This window comes from Anser anser (genome assembly GCF_964211835.1).
Source record: "Anser anser genome assembly, chromosome: 3".
In the NCBI taxonomy this organism is placed as follows: Eukaryota; Metazoa; Chordata; class Aves; order Anseriformes; family Anatidae; genus Anser; species Anser anser.
This window is the reverse complement of record NC_139722.1, coordinates 26,111,160-26,138,352: the sequence shown is the minus strand read 5'-3', so window position 1 is coordinate 26,138,352 and position 27,193 is coordinate 26,111,160. Positions and strand designations below refer to the sequence as shown.

The 27,193-nt window shown below is 36.8% G+C and overlaps 2 protein-coding genes and 1 long non-coding RNA gene across 9 annotated transcripts in view; 2 read left to right on the top strand and 1 right to left on the bottom strand.

Annotated features, from left to right (window-relative positions):
- Positions 1-27,193, top strand: part of HMGCLL1 (3-hydroxy-3-methylglutaryl-CoA lyase like 1) — an 81,961-nt gene that overhangs the window by 48,503 nt on the left and 6,265 nt on the right. For all 3 annotated transcript variants that reach the window (XM_083827711.1, XM_083827710.1, XM_083827709.1), the window contains one exon: positions 1,820-2,008. In XM_083827711.1, the coding sequence (XP_083683837.1) occupies positions 1,820-2,008 (189 nt within the window). The remainder of the gene's footprint in view (positions 1-1,819; positions 2,009-27,193) is intronic.
- Positions 2,024-8,204, top strand: LOC310895975. Its single transcript, XR_014581084.1, has 3 exons — positions 2,024-3,809; positions 4,392-4,494; positions 5,316-8,204. It is a non-coding gene; the product is annotated as an uncharacterized lncRNA (long non-coding RNA).
- GFRAL (GDNF family receptor alpha like) overlaps positions 10,558-27,193 on the bottom strand; it is a 57,835-nt gene continuing 41,199 nt past the window's right edge. For all 5 annotated transcript variants that reach the window (XM_083827699.1, XM_083827705.1, XM_083827703.1 and 2 more), the window contains one exon: positions 10,558-27,054. In XM_083827699.1, the coding sequence (XP_083683825.1) occupies positions 26,898-27,054 (157 nt within the window). In that variant the 3' untranslated portion in view covers positions 10,558-26,897. The remainder of the gene's footprint in view (positions 27,055-27,193) is intronic.

Below are 27,193 nucleotides of genomic sequence, written 5' to 3'. Positions count from 1 at the left end.
CCCATTGAGTTTTTAAGCATGCACATTATTCTTGAAATTAAATGTATATTTCTTTTTAAGGGTCAGTTTAAGGTTAGATCATGACAAGTCAGTGATGATGCTCAGCTTGTTAGCAAAGTGTCCTGTTGTTCTTTCAGAGCTATATTTTCAGAAAGCTAGAAGACCAAAGAGCACTGGAAATAAGTGAATCCAGTATGATATCTAGCAGTTTATATTGCTTCCTTGCCATCACTAAAATGCTCACCTATAAAAAGTTTGAACCGAGCATAGAAAAGAACATGAAAAAAAAAAGTCTGCATCTTTCTCCCTGATCTTAAACAAAAACTCAAGTTTGGGTATTAAATAGAGGTAATCCACCTCTAACTGCAGATGATCTATTTTGTCTTACAACAGTAGTCCAGTTTAAACACCTGCCATGTGCTGATGATATAAAAATGTGCTGCAAGATGGAATCCCTTTCTGCAACCTGGTGAATGTTCTTTTCTTAAGTGTGTATGGAATTTATATTGATATGTACCAGGGGCTCTGACTGTAAAGCACAAGGAGTTTTACAACATTTGCAATAGTCATAGCACTTACAGGCTTTAAGCAGAACAATTCAGACCACTTGAAACTCTTTTTCAGCTGTTCTTTGAATTAAGTGAACAGTGATATTAATCCAGTACTTCCGGGACTGCTAGTGCAGCACTTTGTCAGCTTCCTCAGACATATTCACAGCAATCCCACTGATGAAGCCTTGGAATTGATTTAACAGGAGAGTGCAGTGCAACTGAAGTCGTCTTGGAAAAGAGTTGTATTTTTTCATTTCTAAACAGTTGTTTCCAGACTGGGATTCTGTTCCAATGGAGTGGCCTGTTGGGATCATTGATGCACAGTGGGGAGTGCTAAAGGGGACAAACGTACTCAGCAAGTGAAAATAAGTTGAAAATCTTTCCAAATAAATTTGACAAAGCTGAAGTAGGAAGTTTCTACATTCAATTTCTAAAGCAATGTGTTCAGTGCAAACATAATTCTGTGCTGCCTAGTGTATATCTCTCCATACAAACATGACAGGACCAGACCTCAAATCTCATATGCACACAAAGAACTTGCAGACACAATTCTTGAAGCACTTAGGGCTCTATTTCTGTAAGCAAGCATAAGGGTATGTTTGGTATTAAGAAAAATTTTAAGACTTAAAGACTAGAATGTTAATTGAGTTACAGTTTTGCTTTTTTTAGTATTTTAGTGTTTGGCTTTGTGAAAAGCAAGCAAAATTAATATTAACTACAGCATGTTAAAACTTCAGTTTTCATTGATGTTTTCAGTGCCAAGACAAAGCTAAATCAGGCTTCTTGTTAATTATTTATTGTCTTAGCTAAGCCATGCGCTTGGCTCTGTGTAATAAGCAAACAAAAGGCCAGGTCTTTACCCTGCACAGTTTGTAAGCTGAAAAGTACATGAAGGAAAACAAACAGCTGGGAAATCCCCAGAGAGAGGAAAATGTTGGGAAAGGGCTTGACAGAAACTTAATTCATAATGTAAAATCTTGCTTATTTAGATTCTGTGGGAGAGTCAAAAAGCAAGTTGATAGATTTGGCTTCATTGGCTATTCCATGTACAGAAGCAGACCTACAAACTTAAAAAGAAGAGGATCTATGGGAAATTTTTCTTGGGTTACAGTTTTCAAGAATGAATAGAGGGGATTTCTGATATGTAGATCCAACTCAGTGTGACAAAAACTGAAACCTGTAGAGAAACATGTCCTTTCTAATGTATATTCTGGACGCTGTTTTTCACTCTTTCATCTTGACCTCTTCGTGTTTATGTTTTTAACCAGGTATCGAAACGGCTGTACAGTATGGGCTGTTATGAAATCTCTCTGGGGGATACAATTGGTGTAGGGACTCCTGGAAGTATGAAAAGAATGTTGGAAGCTGTTATGAAGGAAATTCCTGTGAGTGCTCTTGCTGTTCATTGTCATGACACATATGGCCAGGCATTAGCCAATATCCTCACAGCCATACAGGTAATGCAAGTTCTTATTTTATAGATATGATAGCAATAGTCTTATTTTAATACAATGCACAATTGAAAAAAAAATAAATCCCACCCTTAAAGAAGCCAGTAGAAGAGGAAAAAGCCACTCATTAAACTTTTCAGCAAGTGTTGCTCACACTTTGAGTTGTCTACAGGTATTATGGCTATTGTTTTTGCAAGAAAATTTCAAAACATATTCTGCAACCTTGCATGAAATTGAAAGTAGCCAGTTCTGAATTTTTATCTACTTACCTTTATCTACTTTTGTCAATTCCATACAAAAACCCTAAGAAACAGTGATGATGATTATATCCCACATATTTTGCATGAACAAGGGAGATAAAATATTTTTTCTGATGTCTTTTCCTAGGAACATCAGTCCATTTATTGTTCACTAAAGTAAAATTTCTATTTTACAAATGTGTCTAAATGTAAAATAATGTGTAATTACATCTTGATTTCAGATTGATAAACCTAAATCATTGGCGATCATGTACGCAGAGTGGTCTAGATACTTTTACTACTATTAACATATAGTATGCTTTTATGTTTATGAATTTTATGTTTATGAATTACATCTTCCAAATATGACGAGAAACAACTTTGTATCCTATTTAATCTTATTTCAAATCCATGGCTAAATAATCAGAAATAGCTAATTTCTATAAAAGATATTTTTCTCTTTCTGTTCATATATTTTTATAATAGGACACAATACCAGAAATAGACTACAAATTCTAATGAAGTTTTTGTAAGGGTATCATCTTAATGAAAAATACTTTCATATGTATGTGCATTTCTGAGGAGATCTATTTTTATTGTCTTACAGAACTGAAAACTGTTTAAAAAGCTTAGGCCTGTGTTGTTCTATTTTATATTTAATGGCATCTATTTTATACTTAATGGCATCTTATGCTCCTTGCAAGTTATGCCATCACTTATTAGGTCAACTTTTCCTTTGTTCTGACTTGTTATTCTGGCGCTGCTCGTATTATGTTGTTTAGAAATAACAGCAATGTGTTAACAGTGTTAGTGATACAAGCAACAAGAGGGAACATGGAAATGTTTCAGTATGGGAATCTCTGTAGGTATTTGATTAAATACTGAATCACAAACTTGATAAAAAGGGCTCTAACGTTTACTCATACTATTCACTATTGACCCTTACTCACTTTTACTGTTGCAAATGTGCATGTATGTACCATGGGATAAATCAATCGCTAATTTCACAGTTAGCTTCAGTTGCAGATGTAATAGCTAAAAGCATGAAAACCCCTGAGCATGGGAGGAGTTCCCCATAAAAATACTTGAAGCATTGTTTTTTAAATCCTTCCTTAAAATAATTGCTGTCATGGTGCCTACTAAACACTGAACAATGGTTATGCTTTGTTAGCCCTGGTATTTGTTGCAATACTCATTTCACGTTTACCTCATGGTCCTATCTTTATATTTACTTCTTAAATCAACTCGTTAAGAGTTAAAAGGGAAAAAAGCTCGTAGTTACCTAATGTGCAGTTCAGGCTAATTAACATGTAAACTCAAGAGAGCAATAAACTTAAAACATATCCCTCGTGGAGTCTTCTCCAATTACTGAGAAGCCATGAGTGCCTAAGCTTCCATCAGAAAACCTCCTTATGTGCTCAGGTTCTGCTACAGTGCATGTCTGAAGGTGCTGTGTTTTTGGCTGACCTGAACTTGTCATAGATCTTGCCAAAATTCCTTGATGAAGCAGGCATTACACAGTCTCTCTGACTGGCTTTGTGCAAGCAGCTCCTTGGCTTGGTCTGAAGGTAAGTCCCTAGTCTCTTGGATCCTCACACAGGTACAGGACATCACAACATCCCATCCTGTCTTGGTGGTCATGCACTGGTTCTAAGTAGTGGCTTTGTTGCTTTGTTCAAAGAAACTGGGCAGCTAGCAGAGAATTATAGCTATGTCATGTTGTTTCTAAAACAGGGCAACTTTTGCTGGTCAGCTGGATTATAAATGCCAAAGCCAGATGAGAATACCCAGGTCACTTTATAGTCCCTGTTGCCAGGCTTGTCTGTGTTTTCCTTTCTGCCAAAGAAACATGAATGGGTAGTTTAAAGTACTGGAGCGAAAACCCTTGTCTTCAACTCAGTAATTTGTTTTGTGAACCAGATTCTCCATAGATGAATTCCTTACCCTGCCTGCTTTATGGGTTTGTATGACCGACACAATATTTCATCAGGAGTGAAACGTGATTGAGGGGTTATCGAAATAATGGGCTGCAATTATTGCTTGAAAACCATTTTCAAGAATATTTGTCAGGCAAATTACACTATTCCTAAGACACTGCAAACTACAAACTCAGACTGAGTACTGTTGTATTGTATATTGTATTTCCTAAGAATTAATGAATGACAGCTGGAAAGCCACAAATCACTCTACACTAATTCAGGCATTGCTTCGACGGGAGATCTCCTAGGAGTGGAAAGAGGTGCTGGTGATTCAGTAAGTAATTTTTTATACAGATCACATTGTTCCATGCAGGATTATACTACCCAGAATATTTTCTTTTGTTTGGGGCTGATCCAAAGTCATCTAGAACTGACAGGCCGTATCTGTATAAGAAATTAGCAGGGAAGTAGCCTTGTAATTTTAGTATTCAGTTTTATGTGTGTTGTTTTAGCAAAAGGATAGGTAGTGAAAGATGGGAGAGAGATTAGCCAACTTTTAAAGGATAAGTAATTTTTTAAGTTGCTGAAGCGAATCATATAGGCCAAAAACATTACCTAAAAAAAAAAAAAAGAGAGAGAGAGATTCACTTTCTTTTATGAAGAGAATCTATGTAAAAATGTGAAGAACATGAAGTCATGTTTCATTACAAAACATTAAACAGTTTAAGTAGAAACATGACTGGCTCCTGGTTAACTGGCTTCGTATTAAAATATCAGAGTATAAAATTTACTGAAGAGACAATGGGAAGAGGATTAGACAGGATGGGAAGTGATGTGGTGATCTAATTAGAGGTTGTGTGGTATTTTGAGTAAAATTGCATATGTGGGTTAGCCAATGTGACAAATACAAAATGTAGCTAAAAGAGGGAGTAAAACATCTCTAGGAAATTGTTACAGACCTCCAAGGAAGAGTAAAAAGATGGGTCAGAAAACTTCTGTGCTGGAGAGGCCTCAATAAGGTAGACCATTTATCTCAGGAGATTTGAGTTACCTTGACAATTGACCCCTGTAGCATTTAAAGAAAGGGTAAGAAAGGGGAAGATTTTTAATGGAAGTGATACAAAACTCTTTTTTTTTTTTTTTTTTTTTGCATAGCTTGTGTAGTTGCCAGAAATAGCTTTGTCTGTTTTCATAGCACATGCCTGAACATGAGAAGAGAATATGGTACGAGGTAAGGAGGTGTTCTGCCCTGCAGTGATACCTCAGTGAGTGAATGAAACAATTGCCTGGTAATCTCACAGAATTTTATAAAATTTGAATTACTGTCTTAATTCATTGATATGAACTGATCCATACACTACTGGGATCAAATCTTAACTTACAGAAGACGAGTTCCAATGACTTAAGAGGAGCAAGGATTTTTATTACTGTGTGTAATCGTTTCCACCGTACTAGGCACTACAAGATCTGAAAAGAAATGCACACTTTAGTATCAGAAACAGAATTTAACAAGCCTATAATTAAACCTTCAGGGCTGAAAAATTCATGTTTGAGAATAGGGTGTTTTTCATTATAGACATTGAAATATATCCCTGTACAGAGATGAAAAAAAAAATATTGTTCATTAATATCTTTAAGGTCCTTGAATTTTATTATTATTATTATTATTATTATTATTATTATTATTATTATTATTATTAAGAAATTGAAATGGCTGGCTGCTGAACTCTTCCCTTCATAACTTTGCTTAGTAGATTCTAGCCTCTTCTGTACATGCTGGACAGACTAACCAACTTGCATATTTTTGTGGCTCAAGTTTACATACGGAATAAGGACTAGATTCACACAAATACAGTTGGCGTTGATATGTCTAAGTTTTAAGTGCCAGAACCAGGAAAGGGATCTGCACGTAGCAGAAGGTCATGGTATATTAATTCACAAGGATTGTTATGTTATGGGAACAGAGTTCCCAACAGCCAGCAGCCTGAAATGGGAGAGCCTATGTTAAGCAACTGAAAAAGGGATTATGGTTTAAATTCCCCTCTTCCATGGTTCTTTAACGCTTACACTTGAAGCCTTAGGTGAGATGAAATTTCCACCCAAAACCATCTCCAAGATGTGAGTACCCGACTTGTCTCTTTCTTCAAATACAGGATGTGCTGTTTGTGGCTGTTTGGTTTCCCTGTAGTAACATCTCACTGACCACCCTTTTAGCTGTTTGTTAGAGGCCAACACACGAGCTCACTGCTAAGATCTCCTGCTAAGGAACTGCTGCTGAGATGCTTCTACAGGGGTTCCCCTCCTTCACTTAGGGGTGGCTTTAAACCTGAGGCTCCTGTGCTTGGCCGCCGCCTGAACTACCCTGCAGCAGTGTTGCAGCTGTGCTACACCCACGATTGTACCCTGATTCTCACCCTCATCCTTGCTCACTGGCTTGACTTTCTGGCTTGACCTTGGACCTGGCTCATCACTAGGATCTTGTTGGGTGATCACTGGACTGTGACTGATCCTGGTTACTGTCTCCATACCTGATCTTGACCTAAACTCACTGACTCAACTTCCTGTCTCCTTTTTGGTGAGGTTGCTGCTGCCATTGACCTAGCTGTGACTCTTGGCTCTTGGCTTGCCTGCCTTCATGGAGCAGCCTGTCCTTGGCTGCTACCTGAGATAGTTGAATATTTAGAGGAGGGACCAGCAACTAGTATTTTCTGATTTAAGGATGGCTCTGAGTAGCAGGTGATAGTGTTGAACTGGGAGATACAGCGGCTGTGCAAGTTAGCGGGTCTCATGTGCTTTGATCTTGGAGCTTGGCTGGAGGCTTTGTCTCTCAGAGAGGCAAGCTATTGACATTCATTTAAATCATACATTTCATTGTGTCTGGTTGTACACAAAGCCCTAGCAGTTCTGCATTGGGAACTCTTCTGTGTTTAAAAAAAAAAAAAAAGCTGGACCAAAAAACAGTCAGAGGCATTGATATCTGTGTCTGAGGGGTATCATGAGCTTTAACATTTTAACATTGCCTTTAGTTGCCAGTTAGTTGCCAGACCAACTTTAGCCACAATTCTCTTAAGTTTTGGACCAGCATTTCTGGGATTATTTGACCTAAAGACTATATTCATAATGATGAATTTCCAACTAAGTACAGCATCTGTAATAATATTTCTGTTCTAGAAAATTCACTTTGCATTTGTATCCTGAAGACAATTCCTACACCTTTGCTTTTTCTAACTTAATAAGTTTACTAGATAGTAAAGGTTACTAAAGCATCCAGTACTCATGCTAGTGTAGCCCAGTAAGTGACTTGTATGTACAGCTAGAAGCCATACAAATTACAGTAGCTGAATAAAATAGAGAAGTGATAAAAAGAAATAACAGTAGAATGGCATGAAAGTATGGATAGCAATGGTAGGAGGCTGAGCGGGAAGAAGGCAGCTATGTTTGTATACTAATCACATATAAATATTCAATTGTTCTTGGGTTTCTGTTGGTAACTTGTTACATTTTTGCTGATTTATACAAAAAAACATACATATAGTATTCTTGATTTTGAAAGAAGCAACAGGATAATTTTTTGAAGTACAATTTTACAAAACTTTGTTTTGTAAGAACTTAAAAGCATATTTTCCTATAGTTTAGTTTTCACGAGCTTTATGTACTCATTTCTTGCTTGTATTTCATTTCCAAAAAGACAGAAAGTTAAAACGAGCTGTTTTTCCTGGATTTACATTGAATTCCCCCTTTTTTAAATAATTATAATGAAAAAACATAGCTGGATTGTGATCTTTTGTATGACTGCTTGGACAGGGTCACAAAATTAATGATGATTTAAAAACTAGCTGAACTCTGTTGCAAAATCCTGTATTAGCAGAGAGTAATGAGGACATGGTGTAAGTAAAACCTCAACAATAAAGCTAAAAAACTCATTTCTCTGCTTTTCTAAGTATGAAACAGCAATCAAAAATCCACAGCATGCTGAGTAGCAAAACAAAGACGTTAGAAGAGAACAAAGAAAGGAGCGTTAGCTCAAAGTGTCATTAATTCAGGTATGCACATTTATTTATGTGCTGATATAAATGGTCACCATTTTGGATGATCAAAATTTTGGACTGCTTTTTATGTGCTCAAAATGTAGGTTTAACCACTTCACTTCCTTCACTTGCTCCTTGTAAAACAGAGAAGTGTGCACAAGCTTTGAATAAAGATATAAAATCTCTCTGGTCTCCCACCTTTATCTACCATTGACTCCTACTCTGTATGTTCATCACTGGTAGTTGTGCTTCTTCCTAGTGACCATAGGCTACAGTTGTGGTAGGACTAGAAGTTTGTTTATACACCTACATCACTCAACTCTTATCTAATTCATTAGTATTGGACATTCAAAATCATATACAGAAAGAAAAAAAAAGACAATCATTCTTTTTTTTTTTTTTGGTAAGAAATACTGTAATTTTAATTCCTTGCAAAGCACAGTCGTTCAGAGCTATAGTGTAGTAGAATAAATTGGCACTTTTGTTATAGGGCCGAGAAGACATAAGCAACCATGAAAATGTGTGAAGCCTTGCGTATTGCCATCATGCTAGACTTGAGCTAGGAATTTGTCATGGAACAGTGAATATGAGCTTAATGGGTGAGGAAGGTAGTCTAGCCATATTTGCCTGTTGCTAAATAAGCCAAAGTATACTCTTTTGGGGGGCAATAAATAGTAATTGAGGAGATGAACTTGTATGTTGCCAAAGTTCTTACTTGAATAATACATTAAATACAACTAGGACTGTATTATTTTCTGCTGTGTGCTAGGGTGCCCATTGCCTAGCACTGAAATGATTTACATCTAAACTTATTTTTAATAGTTTAGTTAACATTTCAACATTATACTAAAGACAATTTTTTTAAGCCAGCAGGGAGGTATTATATGGAATAAATGAGGTACAGGAGGCAGGAAACATAAAATCTTGGCTTGTCTTTTCCTGACTTGACATGTCACTGTGCACATCACTTTTCCTCAGATTTTCATTTATGAAACAGAAATAAGGCTCATCTCTCTCTCTCTCTCTTTTTTTTTTTTTTTGTGTGTGTGCATGTGTGTGAAATGCTAAAAAACATACACAGAGGAAGAATATCAGACAAGTACAAATTATTTTTATGAAGTCCAGATTTAAAAGTTATTTTTGAAATTGTAATTTATAAACAGATTTCAAATCTGGTGCAAAATATAATTTTGAGCTAAAAAAAAGCTAATGTATACGAGCGGGCAAGTGATCAAAATACATCTACATGTCCATTCAAATCCATGTAATACTCCATTTCCTTTCCCCTGCACAGCCTGGCACTCTGAAGAATTTATGCAGTACAATATGGAGTGGGAAAGACTTACCATATTAAACACTTACATATTTTCGGATCTTGAAAAATGTTAATTTTTTTTTTTGCATTCTTGTTTTGAGAAATGCGTAGAAGTGGAGAGGTTTCAACAGACCTCACAGGTTTATTTTCCTCTGCTGTTTACAAGTGAATCAAGATATGCTAAGAAACTGCAGAAGACTTAACAGAGAGCTACAGAAACTAATTTCAAGGTTCAGATAGGGAAACATTAGAAAAAGCACAGCTTGACTGAGAATGGGATTCAGGAAGGGCTGGTCATGCTTCAGTATTTTGCTGGAATTCTTTGAGGCAGTTGCTGCCAAAGAAGACAAAGGATATCCAGTGGCCATCATATGCTTTGATTTGTCAGAAAACAATTTACAGTGTTCTGTACTGGAAGTTAATATTAAGCATAGAGTCATGTAATAAGTGGAAAGTTGGCAAAATGGCAGGAAACAAATGGAGTTATAAAACAGAATTTCTTCTATCTGGAAAGCACCCATCAGCAGGGTTGTAGAAGTATTGGCCTATGGGTCCCAGGTTTTCCTGCTTATATGAGTAATTTACTGTACTATAGTGCTCCTGTTAAGGGCAATCAGTCTAATGTATAGAAATTAAACTTTTTAGATTTAGATTTAGAAATTTTAGACTTCCAGTGTGAGAAAAAGGATAGCTAGCACATTTTTTTAAGTGTAAATCTGTCTAATACTCTAAAACATGCGAAAGACATAAGTTTGGGACCAAAACTATGAGTATATGAATATGCTAGTTTTAGGTAAGGTAAAAGATTATTTGTTACAACATGCTTGTCCTTTAAAAAACAGGTCTTTGTAGAGCTTTTGTATTTCTCTAGGAGCTAGTTTGTTCAGAGCACTCATCAGGGTTACTTTTCTGGGTTTAAAGTATAAATGATACTTTTGAATTATTTGTCAGTAAACTAAGAAAGCCATTAATAATGACAAAAAAATTCTTCAGCAAACATCAATTCGCGTTTTTATTTCTGTTTCCTTTCATTCATTTTTCCTCATAGAAACAACATAAAACATCAGTAAAGCTAGCAATTAAAAAGTTTAGATGTTTAAGCTGAAGAAATACATTGCATTAAAAAAGAAAAGAGTGAAAAACTCTTCAAGAATGAAAACAGAATTGAGTAAGACTATATTTTAAAGCAGGTAAGTTGGGGGAAAATGGCAGGTGAACTGTGAAAAAGTACCAGATTGCAAAGTTTCTATTAAGAAAACTCAAAGAGGGGGTACGCACTTTAGAAAAGTAGAAAAACACTTGTGTTATATAAAATAATATTACTACTATAAGCAGTCAGCTAGTTACTTCTGTAAGTGAAAAAGCATACTGCAGAAATGAATAAATCAGACCTACATATGGGAAAAAAATGAAAACATAAGCATTCATACTGAAAATCTGAGAGATGTTTTCCAGTATTTTCTCTGTTCTTTCTCTTTTTTGGCCATTTTCATAAGTACTGGTTTTATATTATTGCCTGTAATTTCAACAAAATAAAAAAGAAAGAAAGAAAATGAACAGACAATACCACTCCTGCTCTTTTCTCAGATCAGTACAAAAGAAGGAGCAACCCTGTTTTTATTGCTTTCTGCTGTTTCTCACAGGATGTGCATAGTATGCAGTTTCTGAAGGGCTGAATGTTTCTGATCTTTCTCTCTGTGCTTCAGAAAAACTTGATAGCCTGATAGTTAAATAAATTCCTCATTGCTAATATTACAACTGTTACACTATTGCTAGGAAAAAAAACGTTTGAACAGTGGACTTTGTTTCATGATTTTTAGTTTTTGAAATTTTTAGTTTTCACACTTTTTAGGATAGGAAAGGGAATAACATATTTTATTATATACTGAAATGGCAGCCAGAGCTGCTAAGACAAAGAAGTATTTACATTAATATACCAACAGGTAGCCTGTATGGTCTTAAGAAAAAAATAATCTTAGTATATTATAAACAATTAACAAATAATAGAAATCTTCATTCTTCTAGCTGCTTCTAATATGATGATTGAATTTCAGAAGCTTTCAACCCTAGTTACTGAACCAACAAACCTCAACTCTCTCTGTTTCAGGATACTGATCAGAAAAAGAGATCCTTCATCAGTTGTAGATTATCCTCGTCTCCAAATTCTCTCACTAGTGGTAACTTGGAGCAGTAGACGCAACTTCCCTTTGGCTTAAAATCAAGCCTCAACTGTCTTTTAAAACATTCTTAAATCCTGAATTTCTCATGCAAATCCATGTGTGTCTTTGTATGTCTCTGCAAGCTCATATAGATTTATCACTCTAGATCTAAATGGAATATGAATGGAGAAATCACTGTAGCAACTAGAGAAATAAATTCTAAAGTGGTTTTAGCAATTTTCTATCTTAAATCCAAAGATAATTTCTGTACTAATAGCACTGAAGCTGTGGATTTATAGAAGTAATGTGTTTGGCCCAAATGCTTTATGCTCTTTCCTCTTTTTCTGTGCTGGCCTACTTACACTTTTTTTCTTGGAATGCTGTTTTATTGTAGCTTTCTTAATCACCTCCTGAATGCTTTCACTTCTGAGTTTCCCATGCTGTAAGTGATGTTCAATTGCACGTTTCATTCTTCAGTGTTGGTGGTATGTTCCAGTGTCAGCTTCATTGGTAATTTTCTGTATCATTAAATCCAGAACCATTAAGGCCATTCTGTAGGCACTCTAGTATTTATTACATTACTGGGCATCTTTCTCCTGTTGTGAGTGCACTTCTATGCATATAAAAATAATCAGATTCAGATGACTTATTATAAATGATGCTTAGCTCTTCATTGGATGCTGTTCTGCATCATTCGTTAGTTATCATATCTAGAACTATAGTTTGTAAAATTGAAAGAAATTAGAATTCATAGAATATGAGTAGAGAGTTCTGTCTTATTTCACCTTTTGCCAGTTGATTACAGGTTTGGAAAACTGTGATTGCAAACAAGGCTTATACAAGGTAGCACAGGATATAATTTAGATAATTAACCAGCAGATTATAGGCTCATCTGAGGACAGTACTTTGGTCAGGCTGTTGTCTTCTTCTCTCTCCTTTGTTCTCCTTTGTAATTCCTTTTTTTTTTTTTTTTTTTTCTCTCCCATTCTTTGTCTCCCTCAGTGCCTGAGTGGAGTAAATATACTGCTGGCAGCTCACTGGCAAGAAAGGAGAATGATATGAACAGATACCATGTTCTTACATCACCTAATCATAATATTTTCCCTGGCACTTATGTTAATTTTCTCCTCTTTCACTATTTTCCTATATATATTCCATTGTTTTTTAGCTGTAAGTCCACATAGCCAGAGCAATAGTCTTTTTACAGACCTCCTTCTATCATCCCAACTGTGTCTTGTTTAACTTGACTATTTAAATGACTAAGAGTCAGCATCATCCAGTTCTGAAGTGGACTGGGCAGTAATCCAGCTCTTTCTGTTAGAGACAGACATTCATTTTTTTGGAATAGAAACAAATTACTTCCAAATGCTGGAAATGTAAGAAGGCTTTTCAAAAAAGGTTTTCAGGTGTTTATAGAACAAATTAGTATAAAATAGTTTTCAAAATGCTAAGCCCAATTCAAAATAAATATTTAGTACTTTTAGGAGTTGTGAAAATATAGCACTAGAAAACTGAAGTCACTGAGCTATAGCATGCATAAAAATATAGTGAGGGCACACTGGTGTCAAATTCCCCATGCATTTTTCTGTTGTGCCTCAACTGGATTGCATGCATAAAAAGGTAGTACTTTGTTTATTTTTATTTTCACATGAGACTACATGTAAGCTGTAGGTTTGACAAGATGACTGTCTGTAAATATCAGAAGTTGTTATTTTACAACAGTTTTTGATTCACTGTCTGAAAATCTAGATTATCAAGATGACTGGAAAACAAAGACTTTTCTTTGGCTTGAAGGTTGTTTTTGTGCCTCATTCAGCATCACATAGGCACTCTCTAATCCAGTCCAGTTCTCCACAGTTATTACCTGTCCCTTTTGGTTTTATGATCTCTTGCTTGCCTCTTGCACACCTACAACAAATGAAGTGGTATTTCCACACGCAAGTATCCTACCCACTGGCTCATCCCAGATCTGCTTCATCCTAGCAAGCTAGTCCCATTCTCCCCACTTAGAATCCTTCCCACATTCTTCACCAATTTCTGTCTCATCAGACCACATGTCTGAATAGACTTAGAACTACCTCCTCATTCTCAAATATTCTCCAATTCTAGTTATATCTTTCCTTTATTTTTTTCCCCCACTGAATTTCATGATGTTTCCCAGGCTGTATTTATTTTTGTCATATCTCCATTTGAATCAGTCACCTTTCTTTCTGCTGCCTGGGTCCAGTGAAGTGTCAACTGGCTACATCTATGCATGTAAACTAAACATGCCTGGGCTTCCCTGGCACTGAGGCCAATTGGTATGAAAAAAGCTTGCATCCATAAAATCAAATTCTTACCCTACAAAACAAGGTAATAGAGGTCATTTTTACCCTACAAAACAAGGTCACTGCCATCTATGAATGATTTCTATGTGGTGCTAGTTCCCCAAATGTGCCAGAAATTGTTTGTTGGAACCCTACCTGTCCCAGGCCAAAGCTGTTCCAGAGACTGTGGCAAGAGTTACACACAGTGGACGATTGACTTCCAGTACTTGGGAGTCTTCCCCAACACAGTTTAGTCTACTGGTGATATACATAGCAACAAGAGAGCGCAAATTTCTTTATATTAACAGCACAAAAAAAAGTTTTTGCTGTCATTCCTAGTGGCTTTTGGAGGCTGTCCCCATGGATGAGGTTTCAGAGGTTCTGGTCAGCCTTGGCTGTGTTCAGTGCTGCTGGAGTCCCTGAGGATTTTCACTGCCCTACTGATGCAGGTTTTCATGATGCAGCTGTACACTGTCTGTCTGTACGGCTGAGGTGGGACTCCCCAGATTACATGTCCTTGGTTCAAGGCATGGGGTCATGAGCACTTCAGGAGGCTATCATTAATTACCATGAGAAAAGCAGCGCATTTGTTTTGAAAAGCTGAACTATTATGGCCAAATTTTTCCAAAGCAATCAGTTCAGGGCAGATATCTGTCCCACAGGATTTCAGCTTGATTAATGAAAAATTGGCAAAGCTATAACACAGTGTACCATAGGATCTGAATATGGAAGATGCTGGCCAATCTTTGCAGCTGATATAGCTATCATGCCAATTTAAATTAAATTTCTAATTTAAATATGCCACAAAAGTAATGTCTGTTTTTAAAAAATAGTAATCTAAAATATATTCTAGATTAACACTTAGTTCATGTTAATAGACTACCTGTTTGTTCCTGTGATTAAGATGTCCTTATGATGGTAATTCTAGGATATCTATTTTCAGATCTTTGCTAATTTAGAATATCTGAGTATGCCAATAGTTGTGTACCTAGCTTTATGTTTTCAGCTAGTCTCTTTCTGGATTGACTTTGGTATAGCCTTATTCCTTTCACTTTCTATTTGTTTTGAGCTTACATGCTGTACACTGAAAAGCTATGTGGTGCAGTGATAGTAGTACCGTATAGTACAACATAATTTTAAAACAATTCTAAAAAATTAAAAGTTTGGTTAGGATACAATTATATTAAGCATATGTAAGGACATATTTTCATGGCATTCTAAAAAGAAATTATTTCTATAAGAGTTGCTTTACTTGTTTTTAGAAATTCTCCCTAAAATCATATTGCACTTTAATCAGGCTATGACTCTGCATCCATCAGTTAGAAGAAGACAAATGGCTTTTAAGCATGTGTATTTTTCCACACTGTCAAAACGACTCTCTCTCTCCCTTTTCTCCCTAAAGTAATTATTTTTGAGTTTAACAGTAAGTGTAAAGTAAGGACAGAATTGCAACAGTGCTTCCCACTTGGGACTGATGTTTCTTTTCATGACCTTATGTTTTTTGTTAGCATGGTTTTTCTAGTTTATGCCTGGAAAAAAGGTATTGCATGGAAGCTGACTTTTAGACCCAGGCGAGGGTCAGACTAGTTTGCCATGGCAGGAACAGTCCTGGGAAATAGCTGCAACTGGGTCCCAAATCCCAGTGTCTCCAGTAGGGAAGTGCAGTGTTTACAGGATGATGCTTACTTCCTTTTTGGGCAGCTCTACAGACAGCTGTGCTGAGGGGGTGGAACTAAACCTCTGGCCATTCTTGCATATTTATGGCTCCTCAGAACCAATTTTGTTACGATCCAGCAAACAATGAAGGAGGGAGATTTACTTCCTATTGTTGAGACATGTCAGGTGGCTTTAAACAAGCTGTCGGGATGTTTCCTAGGGTAAATTAAATTGCAGAAAGTGCAGAGGTACTACCATCAGACATAGTGAAGTTCCTGAGTTCACTCTAACAGAGTATGTTGGGTAGATCTTTGTAGTTGTATGAGAGCAAGTGAACATCTTGCATAACTGGAATAAGTTGAAGATGACTCTTCAGTCAAGACAGAAACCAAAGCTGATGCAGTACTTAAAGTATGACAATCATCTTTTCTTTCTGTGCTGTCCAAAAGCAACACTGAACCAGTCTTCCGAAGTAATTCATTTGTCATTTATCTATTTTTTTCTTTTGAAATATTACAGTACAAATCGAAACAGCTAGGATTTCAAAAATAAAACCTTTTTGATCATTGTAGAGATAAATGAATGATACACTCCTTAATTTTTGCCAGCTTGCATATTTTCCTGTTTATTTAATTTTTTTTCTCCTTTGTTGTGTAGTGCAAGTACTGTACAGTGACAGATTGTCAGAGGCAAATAATGTGATTTGCCTAATGTAAAGTCCTTTCAAATACAGGAAGTAAGCAATTATAAAAAGATTTTTCTCTGATCTTTATTCCCTATAGTTAGATGTTACTCACAGTAAGAGTTGTACCAGCCTGTAACAGTATTTGATGTATATTTTCCTCTTAAGAATAAACTGTATGAGCAGAGTAAAAGTAGACTTAGCAAGTAGCAAGGCAATATAATGTGCATTTACAGCAAAAGAGAAGGTGCTAAGTTGAATGTTTTTTAAAACAAAGGCAGTGATCTGGCTTTACTGTTAGAAGAAGTTTCAGATGAGCAATTTGCAACTGTCTTTTTTTTATTTTTTGATATATAAAAAAGGAACTTTATGCAGCGTAAGGGGAAAAAAAATGTATTATATTTTGTGACTGCCCACCTTGGAAGGCAAGATTCTTTTGGAGGTACTGTAGTGTAATAAGGTATTGTAATGTAATGTAATGGACATTACCAAATTGATCCAGTTATAATGGAATAGTAGAAGCTGAGAAACTGTTACACTTTCTTTTATAGTTTACTGCATTATGATGAAAATCATGGTGAAAACTTTATGTTAAATAAAGACTCACTCTGACACACGGTGTCCAAAAAGATGCCCTATTTGATTACATGCTCTTTGGTCACTACTCTACTGTAGTTATTAACTGTTTAATCCCTTCCTGGATTTCTACTTAGGACATCATATTGTAGCAGAAAATGGAAAGTTCTACTTCCTTGAAATTACATAGATGAATGAATAAAACATATATTCCAGAGCTCTTAAAGGGAGCTCGCTCCTTGGTTCTGAATCTTTGCAGTAGAAGCTATATTTTCCAACATGACCTTACTGGTCCCATTTGTTAAATACATTTGTCTGAATCTGGAATAAAATTAAGCAAGTGTATAGCTATTTGCAAATTCAGGGTTTATTTAGTGGGAACAAATTAAAAAAACAAATGTACTGGTGGAAATAACCTACTGTTTTTTGTTGCAAAAGATGTGGAAGGAAATAATAAAAATAAATAAATTAAAAAACCCACAAATATTTAATAGTTTATTATACCATAACATGTACTGAAATTTTGCTGTAACATTTGCTTAACTAACTGTGAACCTGGTCTTCCTCTAGAGAATGAGGTGTGCAAAAATGAATACATTTGTTTTCGTTGTTGGGTTTTGCTTTATGGTTTGTTTTTTTTTTTTGGTGGTGGTGTATTTTTTTCCATGCAATGATTTTCAGAACCCTGATACCAATGAAGAAAAAAGCAGCAGTATAGCTTTGTAAATATTTTATAAAATGTCCATCTGAAGCCCCTCAACCTCTGCTAATTAGAGGCCATACTGTGGAGATTGACAGGGTAAATTACCAGTTAATGTTTACACAACAAAACATATGCCCAGTACAATATCCTACACTGATGTTACTGAAACCAAAGTCCGGAAATGTACAGTGGAAACAAGACATGGTACTTTTCTTGTGCCAACACAAACAGCAATTACAGCACAGTGTGAGAGAAGTCATAAGGAATACTACTGCATATCAGTAGTTCAACAAAGTCAGCACTTTTGTGTAATTGCAGGGGAAAAGGGCTGAAAAACATTACAGATCTCAGCAAGAAATGGCCCTTTATACTTTTAAACTGATCCTTGATAAAACAATGCTGGGGTCATGAGAAGGCTACTCTGCCAATTTTGCTTCACTGTGGGATCCATTGACATCTGGCTGAGCTGCGGAAGCTGGAAAACTTCTTTAATATTCTCTTGACAGTAAAATGGACATGTGGAAAACATTCTAATCTGTTAATCTTTGGTGCTCCTGAAGAAAAAGGACATTTGGCTTTATACTTTGTGATGATAAATATTAAGTCTCCAGGTCTAGCTGTAAATAAGTTGAAAGCGTTCGAATGGAGAATACAGTTCTTATTTTCCAAATATGGGAGAAGATGAATATGCACCTGTGTAATCCAGATGATGTAATAAATGCCAGGAACTTTTTTCTATGGGTAGTTTACCATACATCTTGGCAATTTACTTTTCTTTATGGTGAATATATTTTGTCAGTGAATATTAGGGAGCAGAATCTCCAAACTTCCTTATGTCCTACATACGAAATCAGAATAAAGCATTGTTTCACTCAAGGGATTATGAAAATAGAAGTAAGAGAGATTCAAAATAGTAGTTATTCCTGAATAAAAAGTGCAGTCTTTTATTTAACAGCATTAACTGTACTAATCCTTTTTGACCTGAACTTTAAATCTAATATGGAATGATAGCAAATGATGGAGATACACATTTATTCAACTTGAGATAGAATGTACAATTCTTCATTTCTGCCATGAGATATATTATCAGAAATGAGAAGAAAGAAGAATTATCTAGCACATTAAAAAGTAACTGCTATGAGCATACACTGTGCATTGTAAATATGAAACATTTATTGTGTATATTAACACAATATGGGGATGATACCAGGGAAAACTAAATTAGAATTCAAAATTCTGAACATTCTTTTATTACATTTTGAATTAATCTGAACAAGTAAAACAATGCATAAAATAATACATTTATACATTTGATGAAAGTTAAAGTGGTTTTCTTGATCAAAGTAGCAGACTACATCATTATAACACATGTGCCCTGTTAGAAATGTGTGACTTCCATTAGGTATCTTCTTTTACAAAATAAGTAGCCTTAGGAATTAAGAGAACTGTTGCTTCTTCTGAAAGCAGTGAAATGAATACAGTAACAGTTAAAAAGATGAAAACAGATTTTTGTTCTCTGATACAATGAGGTCCTTTTCTTTCTGCCTGCTTATTGGGGAATTATATTTCATTGATTGTCACTGGGATCTACAAGAGGCATCAAATCTGGGAATTCCAACTGCAGGTTAGAACTATTTTAGTGGTTTTAATAATAATGATACAATCTTGAAGTTCATGCCTTTGCTCAAGCAAGCTCCCAGAGAATAATAATTTTAGTAAAGTAAGAATTAGTCCAATTTACCTCTGGAAGGCTGGGCAGTTTCAAGAGATCTAGGCCTGCATGAAATAGATTCTTGTAAGCAGTTGAAGTGTTGCTGTTGCCTAAGGAAATTCAAAGTGCAATAAAATCTGGTTGAAAAGTGGAGGGGTAAAGATGAAATTGGAGAGGGTCTAGGCTTCTCAAGGAACATGCACAGAACCCACCACCATCCTGGTGTTTCTGAAGTAGCTAAAAACTTTAGCTTCAGCAGGATCTTCTGTTTAGGTGTTGCTATGGGTTTATGAATTTTTGTCCACTGAGCTTCCCAAGCTTCTACTCCAGTGAGCCAGTGGTGGTTTCAGACTGTGAAGACCACACACGCTGTATAGGTGACCAGCCCTTAGACACGGAGCTGATACTTCTGTAGGACTCCAGAGGACATCTGGAGATGAGCCCCAGGGATGTGGGGAGGTCCCTGTTTTTGCTGACAGGGTGGCAGGTGGGTGGGATTTCAGAGATAATGTGGGGAATGAAAGTCAAAACAAAGTGGGTTTTGTGGGTGGGTGATGTTCCTGGCTCTAGGGGAGTCAGGTGCTGCTGTGTGAGGGCTCTGGCTGAATGAAAGTCAGATGGGATTTTAAATGCTGTTACCATTTCACTCCTTAAGATACCCTGATGCTGACATGCCATAATACTGCCATGGAATGAAATAGTTCTGCTCTGCTTTTCCAGCTTTCTTATAAACACTATTATTGCTACAAATGTACTTTATTAAAAATGTTTTTAGCCACCCACCTATTTTGCTTGCTTACATTGGTACAAGCTAGTGTCCTCTGCCATTTAGTGCATCATGCAAATTGAGGGAAATTGGACCTCCAGGAATATTTTTGGCCACCCAGTTTAAGCCACAGAGTGAATCAACAGAAACTGATCTTCCAGTAACTAAAAGGGTTGGGAGCTGACAGGAGTTAATCAGGAGTTAACAAAAAGATTGAAAAAAATTGTAGTTTCTTTCTAAGGTATAGATACGAACAAAAGGTGCAGTTAAGATAGTTGAACTACATTATATGATGCCTGAATGTATGCAGAAAGTAGCCTTTTCAGATGATGTGATGTTCAGGTCAGATTCGTCATTTTCATTGATGGATTCCTGTATTCCATATCCACTTCAAATATTGCCACATCCACTTCAAATATTAGAACAGTGCCTTTCTCTGATTCACCACAGCAGCACTCTGTCCTTTTTCAGTATCGTAATGCACAGTGTATTCCCTGCAGTGTGTATTCATTTTCATCTGTGGTTCCAGTCTTCATTCAACTCATTCTCAGCTGATGCTCCATATTTTAGGCATTATGATAATTCAACTGTCTTATTTTTATGGGTACTTCTCTACTCAGTTTATCCTCTGTCAGACATCCCTGGCAAAGTGAGTGGATTTTGTTTCTTGATCAAAACTTCAGTGTCACCAGTTCCCAACAGTCCTTTAGTCTCAGCAAAATTTTCCTCTCCCTGAACAATCCGTTACCACCAATTTAAGTAAACCTTTTGTCTTTCCTGTCCATTCAAAGCCCTCAGTATGTTTTCAGGTTTATTTTTGTTAATTTGCACTGTGATGTAGCATGTGAGAAGAACCTTGTGGCTGCATATAGGGCACAGACAATCTGTCATAAATGTTGTATCTGTGGACTAAACAGTTCTCCTCCTGCCCACTCCATTGCTGCCCATAGCTTTTCCTCTCTAGTTCCTCTTTCCTTCCTGATCCCCAAATTATCTTCTCTGTTATACATGTTTAACAGGTCTCCTGACTGTGCCTGAACTGGAATCTATAAACTGAATATCCCAAATTTTTAAATCAGATTAATTCATAGCATATAGCAGGCAGACAAACTGTGAAACCACCAGAGGTTTATCTGAGAGCAGAGACTTCTGCTGAAGAGCATCTGGGGCAATAACTACTTACTTCAAATCAGCAGCAGCTGGCTTGGAAAATCTGGCAACGCCCTGGGTTGCTTGGGGTGGCAGGGAGAATGGAAAGTCGGTCTGTGCTCTGATGGTCATCACATCTTCACGGGTCTCAAGACCTTAAAATGTGTCTCCTGCTCCCCCTGCAGGTTTTGTGATCCTTAGCAGGGGAGTAGCTCTAATAAGGTACAGTCCTGAATTAGCAAACCATAGTTACTTGTAAGTAAAAAGGAGCACACATACTCAAAAAGAAAGCAAAATATGCCCGCAAAGGCAATGCTAATAGTGATTTCTGAACTCCTGCTTCTCAATCTTAATTTTATTACAGTGTAGGATTTTGATTAGGACTTTCTAAGCTTTTCAAAATCTCAAAAAAATCAACAGGAAAACAATCTCTTGTACATTTAATGACATTTATTCCCCCAAAACATCCATGAAAATTCTCTGAAGATCTGGATCCACAACACAGATCTTGAGTGCTCCACCAATAGGCGAGAGATTGCCCATGCAGGTGATATACTGCAGGCCAGAGACAGATTTTCTTAGTTTCAGAGAGAAATTGCTCCATAGTTCTTTGCTGAGGTTGAGGGAAGGAGCATTGTCAACTGCTGCTGGCTTGACCCTTGGGCGTTTTAGTTACCAGACTGACCAGGTTCCTGACAGTGAGGTGGAACTTTCCTAACCCCAGGCTGTGTGAGCGCTTAAAATCAGTGCTACTCCTGTGCCAGATGTGAGAGTGTAAAGCTGTAAGAATGTCTCCAAGAAGTTCGAATTAGAATTATTGAATATTAGCATAACAAAGCATTTTTCTTCCCCAAAACTTGTTCTCGGAAGTGGCCAACCCCATTTTTCACTAAAACTTTCCAAAACAATCCAGCCTGAGGCAGAGACAAGGCATGGAAAATATAAGATCCAGCAGTTAAAGGCTGACAAAGTAATAAACAACTGAAAGTATGGCCTTATGATGGGAAGTGTTACGGAACTTTAACTCTAGATGTCATTGCCAGCTTTGCTTATAATAAATGTGTCAGTAGCAATATGAAAAGATGTGTGCAATAAGTTAAAGGAATGCTGTATTAACCTATTTTATGCAGCACGTCTGCCCACAAATTGCTTGCATCTCAATATGTTTCAGGAGGAAAGGATTTTTTTTTTTTTGGCTGAATGTACCAATTTTCTAAATAAATGAAATGGGAAATTATAGATTTTAATGTAACAGTGACACCCTGTGGTCAGTAGTGGCGGAGTTTCCTCTGAAAAGTATCGTTTTCTTTTGTGATATATTAATTTTTAGCAAGAGAGGAGAGAAGAAGCAGAAAAGAAATGAAGTTAGCTTTCAGGGTTTTCCACAAAGGGACGTGTCATTCTGTTTTATTGCTGTGTGTAGAAATGCATGTTTCTAATTTTGCCAAAACTAAAATAATATTTATTTACATGCATTTATCTTATTGAAATAAAGGAGGTGGCAAATCTTGATTTTAGACAGTTTGAGAATATAACTCATAGAAGAGTCTCTGTGAGCACAGCCACCTTACAAAGAGTTATTGGTGTAGTTACTTATATTTCTGTAGTTATCTAGATCTCTAGAGGAGGAGTTTCCCTGATGGCATACTAAGTAGTGATGGGTAACTGATGCCAGAGAGACACAGTAGTATGACAGTACCACACTTGTGCCAGCTACACACTGACAGGGCTGCGGTATTAAACAGAAGTATTAGGCTTGTGCTGCCTTCTCTGTGGACAATCTTTGACCCAACATGCATAGGTCCTCCTTTTACTTCTTCCTCCCTTCCTTCTTCCTTAAACAAATGCTTATATAATGTAGTGATGTTTTGTATAAATGCACCTATCTTTAAGGCACTGTGGTACTGAACTTCACAGTGCTGTGGCCCGTAAACTTTCTGGGATAACAAATCTTTTCCAGTTTAATAGGGATACCTTTTTTATGTGTACCTGGGATCCTGGTTCTTCCCTAGATCCCCTAGTTACTTGATAAATGCAACTGATAAAAAGTTATAAAAGCCAGAAAAATCCAACATATATTATGGTTTCAAAATGTTACTTTTTTAAAAAAAAAATAAAATAATAATTTATGACAGACTTGGTTTATAGCTTCAGATTTATAGTTTATGCATCCCTGGAGTTACTGATGCTGACCTTGCCATTTTTAAGAAAGGGACAAAGTTTATTTTACAGAAACATTTCTGTCAGATGAAGCCAGGTTTAAAGATCAGTAGTGAAGGTAAGTAAGAAGACTGACTGTCCCAACAGGAAGTTATGGGGAGGCAGAAAAGCAAACCAAGAAACATGAAGCATTTATTATTCATCAGCAATAATGGTTTCCTGTTAAAACTGGCTGTTTGACAAAGGTGATGAATTTAATTCCTTGCTCTATCTTTGGGGAATTTGGAAGTTAACATGGGACAGGAACAAAAAGTCTTCTGCCTTCTCTAGAGAGTAACTGAAGCTAGCCAAAGCTAAAGTTTGGAAGGTCTTCAGGAACCACTATCAGGAATTTAGTGACTGTCAAACCTCTGCAAGTGTTTAAAGATTGGAGCATTTAAGTGGTCCTGGAAGCCAGGCCATTGTTCACCCACACACATATCCATATGTAAACAGCTCAGTGAGTGCTCATCTTGGATGTATCCTATGAAATAGCTGCGGTGCAACATCTCATGAATCTCAGCACAATTTAGTGCCTGTCAGGAAGTGACAATGAGACTGTGGGCTTTGTAAAGATCTCATATTGACAGTGAATGCTTTGCAAGCTCAGCTTGCTGAAAGGCTTGAAACTCATTATCTCCTTTAAAAACCTGACAAATATTGTGCATGTGATGAAGGATGAGGCCTTATTTTACACTTTATGTCAATTTTTAGCTTTTCTTTTAAAGCCCCTTATGCTTTCAAGTGCTGCAAGAGCAAAACGTCTTCATAGCTGCTCAAACTCGCAGAGAAATTATTTATTAGGTGCTATATCAGACTCTGTGCTTGGACGGGCTGGGCTGTAATATTAACCTTCAAATTAGTTAGTAGTGCTGCTGAAGGATGTTTTCCAACATCTGTTTTTAGCACAGTTAGAATGGAGCTTGCAGTACATATTATTTAAATACTTTTCGAATAGGGCCACACGGGCGATGAACTGCAGTGATTCTGCACATGAATCAGAAAGCACGTTATATTTGCCTGTCACTGAAGGAGGTAGCTCATGCAAAAACAGATGGGTGCTGCTGAGCCTGCTGCTGAAATAGCAGTACAGTGCAGCAGACATCTTATCAGAAGGGTTGTAAAGAGAACTTTAAAGGAAGACACGCTCTTTTAATGTTAGGAGTATATTGTTTCTTGTTTCTTGCAGTTGAAGCTCTGTGAAGCACTAGCGTAATACTAAGAGTAATATAGGTGATAACCCACAGGAGTAGGTTCTCCTCAGCTTTTGACATACTTTTCCATCTGTTTTTGGATGCCACTTTGTCAACAAAATCAATTTAGTTGATATTTTTCCCATTTTTGCACAATGACAAGTGTTTCATGAGATAATTTGCTAGAGTTAGAAAGTGACTGTTTATGCTGAAGCTGTTCCTGAGTCTGTTGATCTTCCTAGGAGTTTAACAATTGTGATGTATGTTAGCACATTATTTTTCTAAAATTTTTATCCTCCCATAAGAGTTAGTGAAAATAAGTATGTCAAGAAGGATTCTCTAGAAGTTATGACATAACCTGACAGCTAGGGGGAAACGCCAAGAAGGGCATTTTTTTCTACCTTTTCATCTCTGAAACAGTCATTTCTGATAGAAGTCATTATTTCTGATGGAAATCTTAAAATCAGACTGAGACAGCAGGCATGGTAGTAGGATGCATGCTTGTATCAAACCAACACATCTACATGCTAGTCTCCCTTTTCTCTTCCCCAGACGTTCACCATGCCCTAGTTCTTTCCAGTAAGAGGCCTTTGGTGTCTTTCTGCAGGGACACTTGCAAGCCTGACAGCTGCCACTTTGGAGTTGAAGCAATGATTTCTAGAGTAAATGTATGAATCTTAGCAGTTAATGCAAAAGAAACAGAATTTCCTGTTGAAAGCTATTTTAAACACATACCCTCTGTGTATTGGGCACAGATGTGTTGTATAACACATTTTCCGACCAGCAGGTTACACAAACAAAGTGTGTGACAAGTGACTGAAATGTGAAACATGTACTTTGGTGATTCACTCCATAATTCACAGATTAGCGTACTTTTAAATACAATATTCTTCTCAGAAGGTCTCATTGTGAGAGCAATATGAAACAGTAACGTCTTACCTGTCACAGTTATGTACCTTTTCTCCTCTGAGGTCCTTATTAAAGGCTTTGAGCAACTACCTAGCTCAAGATAATGTTCCATGTCTTAGAATAGGACCTGGGACAACACTTCAGTGGATTACTCTTTAGTTTTACACTCTAGAACTGTTGGAACTTCAAAGAGCCAGTAAGGTCAATGATAGAACTGTAAATGCAACAAAACCCTAGGGAAGTTAATTTCAGAACCAAAATACCCACATATAAAGTGAGGCTGATGAGTATATTGGGAAAGGGGATTTAGGAACTGCAACACTGTCTTTTGCCTGACTTACCAAATAGTTGCATTTCTGTCTTTGAAGGAGAAACTCAGGTTCCTAGCCTATGGGGATGGTTAGATCCCTGTATGAATGAGAGCAAGAGAAACCAGCTTGCAGTGCAGTCAGACCTCTAAGCTGGTCTTACTGACTTGCAAATGTAAGCAACAGGAGTGATTTAACCTCTGAATCTCTCAGAACCCCAAATCAGGGCTGGGGTGAAAACTTGTCTGTGCTTAAGAACTCCTGTCCTGAATTTGAGTTGTGAGTGAGCCGTAATTCATTCGGTCTGACTTCTTCTAAATTTCTGGTAGTCATCTGCATAAATTTTAGGTGGTTAGCCGTAGGGGAAGGGGATACTCTAGTGTGGATAAGGTAGAGAGTTGCTGGCGTCTTTAAAGACCTGTTGACCTCTCTGCTTAATACCATTACGTGACTCTCATTATCTGTAGAACTTGAATGCTTCCAAAGGCACCTAATCTTCAAGGGCAAGGCTGAAGAGCTTTCTCTGACAAGGGAGACTCAAGTGTCTGGGATCACATACCTAACATTGTAACAGAAAAAAAAATGCATCCCCCTTTCAGCTTTATCTTAAAAACCAGTCACAGAAAGAAGAGAGTGTAAGAGCTCATTGAACAAAACAGTGGAAATCACAGGGTCGGTCTCTTTCCTTCCCTGACCAAACACACAGAGAAGGCCTTATCCCATAAGAAATTTAATACTATCTGTTGGGCATAGTTGGTAATTTTTCTACAATTTTTTATCATGAATATGCTGAGAAAGGATCAGGAGAGAGAAAGAGATCAGATAAAGTAGGAAGAAAATAATATCAGAAAATTATCAATTAAGGGCAATTGGCTGTTTTCTCAATTCTTACTTTAAATGAGAAAGTTTAGTACTGTACTTTGATCAGAACTTATACCTATGGAGACCTTCCGTGATACCCAAGCTATTCTGTTACTTGAAGCGGCTTAACAACTTGGCTTTTGAAAGCTGCTCCAAGACTGTGCTAGGGTGTGAAATTTACTGTTTCGGGAACTGTTCTTTCTTCTAGACTTGTGACTACTGTAAACAAAGGGTCAGACTCACCAGGATACAGTTGTTTAATCTTTTTATTTCCAGTTGTTTTGAACTCAGACTCTTTAACAGATGTGTCAAAATGTAATTCTTCCTTACATTGCAGTGTTCAACTTGGGTGAAAATACCTTGTAGTCTTCCTCTAAAACAAGAACAAGAAAAATGTCCACAGAATTATTAACATGGTGGTTTCATTGTCTCTAGTAAAGACGAAAGAAAATAAAACCAGAGGAAAGAAAATGCCACTACTGGCATTCTTTGTGGAAGCATAGCCATTAATA